General features: G+C 37.9%; 1 protein-coding gene and 1 long non-coding RNA gene across 3 annotated transcripts in view; one reads left to right on the forward strand and one right to left on the reverse strand.

The window, feature by feature from the left end:
* Positions 1–4: 4 nt before the first annotated feature.
* Positions 5–13184, reverse strand: part of admp (anti-dorsalizing morphogenic protein) — a 15180-nt gene continuing 2000 nt past the window's right edge. Inside the window, 4 exon segments of one of the 2 annotated variants that reach the window (NM_131876.3) lie at positions 5–611; positions 4847–5042; positions 8435–8557; positions 12089–12225. In NM_131876.3, coding sequence (NP_571951.3) covers positions 193–611; positions 4847–5042; positions 8435–8557; positions 12089–12225 — 875 coding nt within the window. In that variant the 3' untranslated portion in view covers positions 5–192. 2 annotated transcript variants of the gene reach the window in all.
* Positions 10226–13184, forward strand: part of LOC141379039 (uncharacterized) — a 4707-nt gene continuing 1748 nt past the window's right edge. The window contains exons 1-2 of the long non-coding RNA XR_012394965.1: positions 10226–10739; positions 12354–13184. The exon at positions 12354–13184 is cut by the window's right edge and continues 1748 nt beyond it. This is a non-coding gene — a long non-coding RNA (uncharacterized lncRNA). The remainder of the gene's footprint in view (positions 10740–12353) is intronic.

A 13184-nucleotide genomic window follows, 5' to 3' on the forward strand; every position in this document is an offset into this window, starting at 1 on the left:
AAACTATTTTTGCGTAAGAATTTATTTAGACTTCATAATAGTTCACGACATGCAATTTACAAAATGTACATTTTATTACAAGGGATCGTCTCAGCCTCCTCCATATATTAATATTGTCTATCTATGTACATATTTACAATTTTATCCAGATTTTGCATTAAACACTGAGGTAAATCTGTTTTTTTTTTTTTTTCAGCGACACCCGCAGCTTCCGGCCACCATATCATCATACTGTTTCAGCACCACATTCTCGTCATCATCAAAGTATAGCAGGCTGATGCTGTAGAGTTTGTCCGGGACGCAGCAGGGCGTCTGAATGCCTTTGTTGAGTTTGAGGGTGTTTATGATGGACTGGACGATGGCGTGGTTCGTGGGCCTCATATTCTGGCTCAAGGGAAATATACAGGAGCCTTTGCAGTGATACGCATTGTATCCTTTGGGAGATACGATCCAACCGGACCAGCCGATCTCCTCAAAGTCAACGTACAGCGGCTGACGCTGACAGGCCATCTTTTCTCCTCTCTCGTCATAATCCACAGAGCGAGAGCTACGCCGGGACGCCGGGACACTGGGAAGCGGCTGACTGGAGCCGCCAGGAGAAACATCTGAACCTGCGGAGAACAAGAGATGAGGAGGAAGTCAGAAAAGTGCTCCCGCTAGACCCGGAGATCGACTAAATTGATACAAAAACTATACAATTCAAGTGTTTAACACTAGAGGAGATGTAAAATGAGAATATTTTCAAAATTAACATGGAGTGTCACTTTAAGGCTGCTTTCACACCTGTGAATCGATTCAGTTGTTCTGAAACAGAGATTACAATTGTTACATTGTTGCTCTTTGCTCTTGGTGCGGTTCACTTTCACACGGCAAAGTTTCTAATCGGACCAAAAGAGCTAAAACAAGTCACGTGTGAGTAAACTCTCCTCACATTGGTCAGAGTCAGGGTTTATTTTGTTGAGTCCCGCTCAGCTGTCAGAAGAGGTGGTGGTTTGGTGGTGTTTGAAAAGGTGCGTGCGACGTGTCTGAAGAGCGAGGAGGGATGCGGTGAGGAGGGTGCGCGACGTAGCCTATTTGAGGGCCGGGAGGGAGACGCGAGATTACCGGGAGATCATCACTCATTTGCGGGCATCCGGAGACTCGCAAAACTTCCCGCCCTACTCATAATTCTCTCTTTATATAGCCGTATGCCTATTACACATCCATAAAACACTGTGATTTAATCGCGCTCGGATCGTATCGCTTTCTCACTGCAATCAATCCGCTCCAGAGTTCGTTTCAATTGAGCCGAGACCACCTCATTCAAGCGATCTCGGAGCGATTGATTTGGTGCGGATCCAAGAGCGATTGGTGGTTCCACATATGCCAAACGAACCGCGCTAACTGGACAAACGAGACAGGTTCCGAAACAAAAGTGTAGGTGTGAAAGCACCATAAGAGGTATCTTTAGATGATCATAGAGCTGGATGATTTGACTAATATTTCATATCACGATTTAAAGGACACCTATGGTGAGAAATCTACTTTTCAAGCTGGTTGGACAGACATATGTGTAGGTATAGTGTATAGACCATCATAGTGGGGTGATATAAACACTCCTAGTCCTTTTCTTTTAATTTAACAGCATAAAAACTGTGGACAAATTGGAGCGGTTTTAAAACCAACCGCAACTTGATGTAGAAGTGCGATCCCCCCGCCCACCAATATTGATTAACAGGCGTGCATCACCATATCCTCAGTTTGTTGTTTCACGTCCGCCATTTTCAGCGTGTGAGTCAAATCGATATCACCAAAGAAACACCCTTGCTCTATTTTTAGATGTAAGGCTCATTGGGCTCAACACAAGATCAACATTCACCACATGATCGCTCTCATCGGCACCATTGTTTGTAACTTTAGGTGGGTTTAAAAACGTGTACTTTTCAATGCGTCTTCCTTAAACTTCAACGGTTTGCATTTCCTGCAGTCACAGAAGCTCCCTGACATCTCAACTAGGTGCTCCTGGTAAGTGCGAGCGCGTTACTTCATGTGCACATCCTTCCATTGGAAATAACGAGCAGGTCGCACACCAGAAGTGCCGCTCTGCGAAATGCCACACAGCGCCATGCATTTTAGAATTCTAAACAAATGTTTCTATCAAGGTACACACACCAGTGCCGCACGTCTACGGCGCCCAGCCATAATTCAGGACACTGTTCATATTTCTGCCGCGCCACAGAGTCCCACATGAATAGTTTCAATTTAAATAACATGCAAATGTATGCTTCTGGTGTGCCGTGTCACGGCTCTGAGTGGCACATCCAGTGTGTGACGCCCTTAAGTTATAGACTCAGTCAAAGTTAATTCAGTGTGTGTGGTTATTAGTCTTGGTGTACAAGCTCGGAACTTAAACTAGCACACAGTTGGCTGTAAAACTAAACAAAGACACAAATGATTGTGTACTCTCTGCTTGGTCTGTGTCTGTTGCCAAACACAGAGCGGCTGAGCTCTTGGCTCCGCCCTCTTGTTAAGTTGGGCGGGAAGTCAAACTAATTTTCATGTGAAGCAACACGCCCCTAAAACAACGAGCTGTGTGCACACCCCCAACATGACACTTTTTTAACACATTATAATAAAACAATCTGAACTGTGTTTTAAACTAAACTTAAACTGGCACATTCAGAAGAACCATAATATTAATACTAAATCTTTAAAAAAAAGGTTAAACTAGGTGCCTTTTTCATAGTGTCTTCCTTAAACTTCAACCGTTTGCATTTCCTGCGGTCACAGAAGCTCCCTGCTGCGGTTACTTAAAGCTCCTTTAAGTAATCTCATATATATTTATGGTTATCAGGATATGAGATTACTTAAAGTATTGTATCAATTCAGTCGATCTCTGGGATCTAGCAGGAGCACTTTTAGCTTAGCTTAGCATAGATCATTGAATCAGATTAGCATCTCACTCAAAAAAAGAAGGGTTTTTATCATTTGAAATCACTTTTATATCACAGTATATTCTATTGGTTCATATTAACCACACATAAAGCACTATTTCTGTTGACATTTTAAAATATATGCTCAAATATGTACTTTTTCCTTTATTTGTGATTATTTTTCTCACTTTATCTAGAACAAGGGTGTCCAAACTCAGTCCTGGAGGGCCTGCTAGTTTAGCTCCAACTTCCTCTAACACACCTCCTTATAAGTTTCTAGTATACCTAGTAAAGCTGTGGTCACACTGGGCTTCTCCTACCATAGACATGCGAATGCGTCAGACCGGAAAACGCAGGGTCATGCGTCAAGTTTCGCAGGTTGCTGCGGTGCAAAGTTCAAGCTTGGTGAACTCTGACCTGCGAAATCGCATTACTTGACTGCGTGAGACCATTCTAGGATCAAAACATGACCTCTCTGGACAGAAATTTAAAACATGGAGCAATCGCTCGCTTTTTTAAATCTCTAATAAGCTTGTTTAATCCCGCCCCTTTTAGCAGCGCCGCACGACAGAATATCGCACACTCAAACTGTAGTGTAACCGCAGCTTAAAAGCTTGATTAGCTGGTTCAAGTGTGTTTAATTGGGGTTGGAACTAAAATATGCAGGACACCGGCCCTCCAGGACCGAGTGTGGACACCCCTGATCTAGAACTTCGGGGTAAATGTTTGATTAAGGTTGTAAAAATATAAAATAAATATCTGGAAACACTCTTTAAAAACGAATTATTGCAGGCCAAACATAAAATATTGATAAATTAAAAGCAAAATGTAAACATTGTACTTTTTACCATGCTGTTATTCCCGTTTCTGCCCGCATCCAGATTTTGTCATCCAAATGATGAAAAATTTTACTGTAAATGATGTATTTTGTGACGAAGTAAACGATTTTCAAGACTTTGGGTATTTAGGTGCTTTGGATCTCTAAATTAGTAAAAAAAAAATGAAAGTCAGATTATATTATCACTTATTAAGACCCAATTTGTACCATTAATAACATTACATTATATACAGTTAAAGTCAGAATTATTAGCCCTCCTGTATATTTTTCCCATTTTCTGTTTAACAGAAAGAAGATTTTGTCAACACATTTCTAATCATAATAGTTGTAATATCTCATTTCTAATAACTGATTTGTTTTATCATTGTCATGATGACAGCACATAAATTTTGACTAGATATTTTTCAAGATACTAGTATTCAGCTTAAAGTGACATTTAAAGGCTTAACTAGGTAAATTAGGCAGGTTAGGGTATTCAGGAAAGTCATTGTATAACAGTGGTTTGTTCTGTAGACAATCAAACAAAAACAGCTTAATGGGGCTACCTTAAAATTGTGTTTAAAAAAATTTAAAACTGCTTTTATTCTTGCCGAAATAAGACAAATAAGACTTTCTCCAGAAGAAAAAACTATTTTAGGAAATACTGTGAAAAATTCACTGCTCCGTTAAACACCATTTGGGAAATATTTGAAAAAGAAAATAGATTAATGGGAGGGCCACTCATTTTGATATTAAAGTGATGCGTTTGATATTTACCTTTACCTTTACTTAAAAATGTCATGAAAGTCATTGTGCTGCACGTATTAGGAGGTTTGCTGAAGGTGCAGCTGATGTGCAGTGTGGGGTTTGCCTATTTAATAAACTATGACAGTTTAATTAATTTCGACGTTAAAATTATGTTTAAAAAATTTTAAACTGCTTTTATTCTTGCCGAAATAAGACAAATAAGACTTTCTCCAGAAGAAAAAATATTTTAGGAAATACTGTGAAAAATTCACTGCTCCGTTAAACATAATTTGGGAAATATTTGAAAAGGAAAAGAGATAAATGGGAGGGCCACTCATTTTGATACTAAAGAGATGCGTGTGATATTTACCTTTACTTGTAGCCTCCAGAGAAGCAGCTCGTCTCCCGTCATCAGTGAACAGGACCAGCATGGGCTGTTTGCTGTGATGATGATCCCGACCTGATGCGAAACGCACCATTTTTAGGTCCATCTGAGAGCCTGCGAGAGTCCTGACTGAGACCAGCAGACCCAGATTACTGCCCTCGTCCGACATCCACGAGCGCACCTTTCAGATCAAACACATGCATTAGATATAGCAACACAATCTCACGGCAATTCATAGCTTTTTGATTTAGTGGCTAACTTTTAAGAATTCGTACGATCTCATTTGTAGAATTTAGTACGATTTGCCTATCCCCCAATGACAGTGGGGTTTAGGGTTGGGTTGGGTGCCACGCCTCCTTTTTAAAATGGTACATTTTCGTATTTCGTATGACTGAAATAGCCACTAAACTGACAAAATGTAAAAGAGTTCAGTTTCCTAGTGAGATCAGGATACAGAGGACACTATTTGCACAATAATATGTTCTAATGTCAGCTCAGTTTACTTGTTGTCTACTTTGGCAGCGTTTCATTTGGAACAAACTACATTCAACTATTACCTGCCGTTGAGACGTCCAATCAACGCTCCTCTTGACTTATGGTGTCAAAAAATGCCTGCCACTATTTTAAGAGCAGAAAAATACAACTAAACAATTTTTTTTTCATCTTGAGGAACTGTCTTCATGGCAAAGATAAAAAGAAATCAGTTATTAGAAATAAGTTATTAAAACTATTATGTTTAGAAATGTGTTGTAAAATATATTCTTTCTGTTAAACAGAAACTGTGGAAAAATATATACAGGGGGGCTGATAATTCAGGAGGGCTAATAATTCTGACTTTAACCGTATATGTGTCTGCGTGACGTATCTGAAAAGCTCGGGGGGTGGAGGGGACATTTCTGAAGAACGCGGAGGGATGCTGTGGAAAGCAGCAGAAGCGCATATAGACTCCCGGAAGCCCGCAAATTAATGATAATCTCCTGTAAATTGCGTGTCTGCCGCCCGCCCTCAAACACGTTGCGCACCCCTCTCCACTGCATCTTTCGAGAGACTTGGGATGTCTGGATATATGTAACGCAATCGATAGTTGGCAAATATATTGAGTGGATCTGTTTGTAAATCTGACTTTGAAAGAGTTACCAGCCACAAACCACACCACACGTCACACAGAAGTCATGGATCATCACAAAGGGGCAAAGAAAACTCTGTTATCTCTCTCTTTTGGTAGTACCCAATTTTAAAGTGAGATTTTGGAAAACAGACCTTAAAATTTAATGGGAATGGTCAGGTTGGGTAGAAAGCAGGGTGGGTCGGGCAGTGGGTGAACAAAGGCTGAATTTACAGCGGGAGCGGAATAAAACCTGGAGGGAGCGGGACTAAAAATTCAGTCCTATGCAGATCTCTAATGCAGTGACACACAGTCAAATAATTTGTTGAACGGCTACCCCACTTTTGACACTTGAAAAATGTCATGAAAGTCATCGTGCTGCATGTATTAGGAGGTTTGCTGTAGGTGCAGCTGATGTGCAGTGTGGGGTTTGCCTCTTTAATAAACTATGACAGTTTGATTAATGAATCCATATGAAACCGTCCCTTAAAATTTACATCAGGTCTTCAGTTTCATTCTCAGGCACGCTTTGCACTCACACTACAAAGCGTACCGCACCAAAGCCCAACTGAACCATGCTCTGGCACACCTCTTCCAACCTGGCCAGGGCCGGCTAATTGAACTGCACCTGATTCGGAGCTCTCACACTTGTCAAATGAACTGGGAAATGGGCATCAAACACACCTGGGCACAGTTCTGATAATCTGTAGTGTTGGTACACCTTGATCAGTATTCTCGGGTATTTCTGAGGCTTTGCTTGGAGCCTGCCGAATCTGTGCACTCTTTCAATAATCACTGGACTCGGAAAAGTAGATGGTCCAAACACATCGTTAAGCCACTTTTTTTGAAAGTTTGCCGCGTCCGTCCCTTCCGCTTTTTCAGGTAGGTTGACTAGGCAGAGATTTCAACGGCGATTACGGTTTTCCAAGTCATCCAGGTCCGCGCTGAGTGTTACAACTCGGCTTTCCAGAACTTTCACCGTTTTTTGTAGCTTATCCACATTATCCTCGGTTTCACTAATTCGATGTTCAGCCTCTGCTAATGTGCCTCCAAATTCGGAGATTTAATTTTTAATTCCTTGAATAGCATTCAGAACGCCACCAAATTGAGAAGTGAAAGTGTTTCATATCTGCGAGAGCCTTCATCACCTCGTTCTCTTCGTTGTTTGTTGTAGCATCACCTGTTAGCTTGACGCTACCGTTAGCTTCTTCGCCATCAAGACTTTCCTCTGTTGTATCTGGATTCTTCCTTGTAAAGCCTCCTTTCCTCTGCACACGACAAACGACAAGCGACAGACCGGAAGTCATACATTTCCAATGGAGAGTAGTCCAGGAGCTGCGTGGAGTTCCGATCATCTCCGTATGCAGAAAATTCGGATCCGAATTGAGCTGCGGATCCGTTGAAATATTTGAACTCCTGCGACTAGACCGTATGCGACCGGCCGACCGGATGTGATGTATTCCAGTGTTTTACAAGCAATTCGTGCGCGCGAGATGAGTAATTTAATGAGTTTATTTGGTTATTTTTTTTTATTTTTACACTTTTTTTTAAGTTTATATTTTAAAAAAAATTCTGTTCATAAATGTAAGTAAGAAAGTAATAAAAAAATATATATTTAATGTTTTCTCCACATTCCCTCCAATATTTTAGTGGTCTATGAGTTTCTAGTATTCATTCATTCATTAAACCATATTAACGGACAGAGGATAAAGCCTCTTGCTTTTGCACTCCTTTATTTCGGACACTGAGAATCCCATGGTGCACGACAACACTGAAAATACTGTGCGACTGCCACAAGGGGGCGTATTCCGACAGTCGTGTTCAAATGTCGTGGGCATTGGAAAGGTGGCTTAATTCTTCGATTTACCATGGCGAAGCATCACTCTTTGTGACCACAGTTGAACCCAGAGGCTATTTCATCAGTTTAATATCTCAAAGTTTCCTAAAGTTCGAAATCTGGCCGTCTGTGGTAGGAGCGTCGAGTTGTATGTCTGTCTAGCTAGTCGCCATGTTAGAACCCCCATGTTGGTTCACCCTAACATTGTACACTTAAAAAATTACTTTTGCTGCTTGTTCAATCTACTTATATACAATTAGTTGAAACAACACAATTTTTAAGTTGTTTTGGGACAAATTAATAGTTTTATGTTCAGTCCACTTTGTAAAAACTAATAAGTCAACATTTTTTTGCTCTTCAGTATTTGAACTCTCAGCAGTGAAAATTAAATCACACTGAACTGAACTAAACTGAACTTCAACTCTGAAAACTGGACTGACACTGTTTCAATTCACTACAACTTCTATGTGACGCTGAAACAATCTACATTGTAAAAGTGCTGTGGAAATAAACATAAATTGAATTGAATTCCTTCATGTTTCCACAACACAAATGCAACCCAGCATTTTTACACTGTACAGTTAAAATATTTTAGTAAATGTCTGAAAGGAAGTCTTTAGTTGATGCTTACAGCTTGAGTGATGGTGAAAACCTCCCAGCCAGTAGAGTGAATTGGAACCAGTCTGGATGAGAGCAGCTTCTTCCCTTGCGAGACGTTTTTTTTGCTGCTGTCCAGAACCTGATACACACTGACCTGCGCAAAAACATCACATTAATCCAAAACACTTGCAGGTGCATATGACAGTACCAATTAAGGATATACAGTTGACGTCAGAATGATAAGCCCCCCTTCGAATTTTTTTTAAAAGTATTTTCCAAATGATGTTTAACAGAGCAAGAAAATTTTCACAGTATGTCTGATAATATTTTTTTCTTCTGGAGAAAGTCTTATTTGTTTTATTTCGGCTAGAATAAAAGCATTTTTTAATTTTTTTAGTCATCATTTTAGGGACAAAATTATTAGCCCCTTTAAGCTATATTTTTTCTCGATAATCTACAGAACAAACCATTGTTATACAATATCTTGCCTAATTACCCTAACTTGCCTAATTAACTTAATTAACCTAGTTAAGCTTTTAAATGTCACTATAAGCTGTACATAAGTGTCTCGAAAATATCTAGTAAAATATTATTTACTGTCGTCATTGCAAAGATAAAATAAATCAGTTATTAGAAATGAGTTATTAAAACTATTATGTTCAGAAATGTGTTGAAAAAATCTTCTCTCCATTAAACAGGAATTGGGGAAAAAATAAACAAGCAGTCTAATAATTCAGGGGGCTAATAATTCTGACTTCAACTGTATATGAAAAAAAAACAGTATACACTGTAGTACAGGGGTGACCAATATGTCAATCACAATCTATCAGTCGATCGCAAGGGTAGGATGGGTAGATTGCATGGCATTAAAAAAACAGACATCAGTCTATCATCCATCCTCACTGAAATTTGTCGCTTGACTGACATAAAGGACAGCTAGTCTGATATCTGACCTTTTCTGACACGTGGAATTTGCACGCAAAGAATTACACAGAAAATCTGAAGATTATCGCAGATTTTCAGCCCATCATTAATTCTGTTTACTTACTTTAGCAAATGTGTGTAAATAAATATTTATTTAGTTTTTAAATTAATTACAGTAATATTTTTGACTAAATGAAAATGTTCATCTGATTTTTGTACAATGCAGTTTGTACAGTAATATTTTCTGTCTTTTAGTAGAGATATTACATGTAAGACTTGCTTTGGTTACCAAATAAAGTTTATCTATTTGGATTTGCATTTTAAACATTAAATACAAGTTAAAAAGGTATTACGTTTTATCTCGCATATTAAGGTTTTATTTATGATTCTCCCAAAATAATTCAGCAGAAATCTGCAGAATTTTACCAAAATTCTCAGCATAAATAGCAAAAAAACGTCCGCAGAATCCATTTGTCCCTACACAAGGGTAACCACGCATGCGCATAAAACCACACCAACTATACCAAACTATAGTTTTTCAGCACTTAGCGAAGTTGGCGCAGTTAAGTGCAAATCTCGTTCCACCATGACTAAAGATCACTTGGTAGTGTGCTTGAGGCTGGCTATGAGCTACTGTACAGACTATGCTTCCCTTGCTGATTCCATTCAGTGCAAGTCATCAGAGTAAGGTAATGACAAAAGTTTGTTTAAGTATATTTAAATAGTTGTAGGCTATTGCACAATATGGGTTTGTACAGTTATGCAAGGTACATCAATATATATTGTACAAATACAGAATTCTCAATATGTTTATATATATATATATATATATATATATATATATATATATATATATATATATATATATATATATATATATATATATATATATATATTTTTTTTTTTTTTTTTTTTTTTTTTTTTTTTTTATTAGGTAGATAGTTTTGGCTTGGTCATTTTATAAGTAGCTCGCATGCTGTAAAGTTTGGGCACCCCTGCTGTAGAATATAGACTGATTTCACGCGGCCGCCATTAAAAAAGCAAAATCGAGGCTGCAGTGGAAAGAAACTCGGAAATATAGCCTGAGTTACACAGGAATGTTGTGTTGTACCTGGCTGGATATCTTATCAGTAAAGAGAAAGCTACACAAATATAGAATTTCACTGTCTTCCGAGTGACCCGAAGGTCCGTTCTGAATGGAAAGTGAAAATAAAACGGGATATCGGACCTCATTTTCAGCTAAGTTAATGTCACTAGTTAGTTAACGGTAGTTAAGTTTTAGATGCCATTTATCAAACTCAAGTTAAACAACTGATTCTTTCATTATATTAGACTTGTCACAATTTATAAAAACCGTCAATTTCCCTCTAACATTTAAGCACTGTTGAGCGCAACACCGCTGATTTGCCATAGTATTCACCAGTGCTCAACAGAAAGGACTATGATTGGCCATGGAGGTCATCAGTTCAGCACTCTTCACCCAGTGCAAACACAGACGAGCGATCCGCTGATGACTCGACTGATCTTTGCTGCTTTAAAACACTCCACTGTTCATGTATCTGTGTTTGCACTCAGTGAAGAGCAGTGAACTGATGACCTTCACAGCCAATCACAGTCATTTCTGTTGAGCACTGGTGAATACTATGGCAAATTAGAGGTGTTTAAGAACGCACTCAGCAGCGCTTGAATGTTAGTAGGAAATGGACGTTTTTAAAACTTCAGTACCGGGACAACACTATTACAGACAAGACAAGGATGTGCTACAGAGGATTGCATTGTTTTATTGCTCATAGACTAAAGCAAGCAGGGAAGCCCCCCACTGTGCTTACCCGGTCCCATGAACTGAAGCCCAGGAGGACACTCTTAAAGATACAGTGATGTTTTTAGATGCCTAATAAGCTTTTAATTGTTTAAATTAAACTGAACTGAATGATATTAAAGTGATGTTTACACCATATCTGCCTTTTGAAATCGCGGCAACATCTGGAGGTTAATAGCGCACAGCATGTTGCTGCAATGTTTACAGTGCTGCTACTATACTTCCGGGTTTCTTCCCACAACAGCCTCGCTTTCGTGTTTTAAAATGGCAGCCGCGTGAAATAAGCGTATAAGCATAGGTATTGTTGAAAATATAAAAGAAAGAATTACTGTCTAATTTTACGTTGTTTAAATAATATGTACTCCATTAAAAAGTAATTTTTTGTAAGTGCATATTTTGAAAAGTAGTTTATTCTGATTACAAGTAAACATACACATTTGAATTACGGTGATGTAATCCAGATTATATGTAATCTAATACTACTTACACTATAACAAATACATCAGTATATTAGCAATTTTCATATTTGGGATTCATGTTTTCATATTTTCCCATTTATTTCTGCTTTTGTATTGCATTATGGGAGCTTTTATGAACATTTTTAATAAAGCGCTATATTGTTTGGTTGGTGTACAAACACCACTGCCAGCACATTTTCTGTTCTTTTACAGACGTATTTCTTTATATATACACATTTCTTATGCATTGTATTATTTCAAACTACTAAAACGTTAATGAAAGTCACTTTGTTAAACTGTAGAGTTGAATTTAACACCAGAAGTCGACAGAGCAGAGAGCAACATCCCATAACCCAATATACAACCATAAATAAACGGGAAACACTTGTAAATAACAAAACACAGAAACTATTCATCAACAGATTTTTTATACAGTGCAGCGGTAATTATATGGTATTTTGACAGTGTACACCCATTGCTGTACCTGACAGAAGTGATGTCTGTTTAAGACGATTGATGTTTTTGGTCTGAGTTTGAACAGGTGAAGTTCAGCCGTCAGGATCTTCTCACTCTTGGCTACAGTGGACATGTTGAAGAGATACTCGATTCGTTCACTGTGCACTAAAGAGAAAACATGGTGAGAAATAAATAGCACATACAGTTAAAGTCAGAATTATTAGCCCTCGTGAATTAATGTATGCTTTTTATTTTATTTATTATTTTACTTGACTAGATATTTTTCAAGATAGTAGTATTCAGCTTAAAAGTGACATTTAAAGGCTGAACTAGGTTAAAGTTAGCGTAAATAGGCAAGTCATTGTATAATGATGGTTTGTTCTGCAGACAATTGAAAAGCATTACTGCTTAAGGGGGCTAATAATATTGGCCTTAAAATGTTTTTTAAAAACTTTAAAATGCTTTTATTCTAGCCAAAATAAAAAAAAAATAAAACTTTCTCCAGAAGAAAAAAATATTATAGGGAATACTGTTAAAAAAATTCCTGAATCTGTTAAACGTCATTTGGGAAATATTTGAAAAAGAAAAATCACAGGATGGCGAATAATTTTGACCTTAACTAAACATTTTTTTACACACAAACTGTAACCATCAACACATTCTCCACATTAGTATTCATATTAATGGATGAAAAATGTGGGCTTTCAATGAGTCGTTCACATTTAATCTCTCAGTCTTGGTGCTTGACTAAAGTTAAAAGCATGCACTTATACACCTTTTAGCAATTTCATATTACGCAATTAAAAATAAAATATACAGTCAAGTCTGAAATTATTCATACCTCTAGCAAATTCAGACTTAAAGGTTACTTTTACTTAACAAGCTATTTTTATTTCAACTGGAAATGACACTGGCTTCATCTAAAGGATAATAGGCTATGCACAAGAGGCATCAAGAAATTAATTATCAGCTTTTATTTACATTTGAACAAAAACCCCAGAATTTGCCTGGGGTATGAATAATTTCTGAATTTACTTTATATAATTATTCATGTTTAAAAATAAATACTTACAGAGTAATACGCTTGATTTTAGTTCCATGGCATTTACAAAAGGCATTTGTTT

This window comes from Danio rerio, chromosome 2, assembly GCF_049306965.1.
Source record: "Danio rerio strain Tuebingen ecotype United States chromosome 2, GRCz12tu, whole genome shotgun sequence".
Taxonomy (NCBI): domain Eukaryota; kingdom Metazoa; phylum Chordata; class Actinopteri; order Cypriniformes; family Danionidae; genus Danio; species Danio rerio.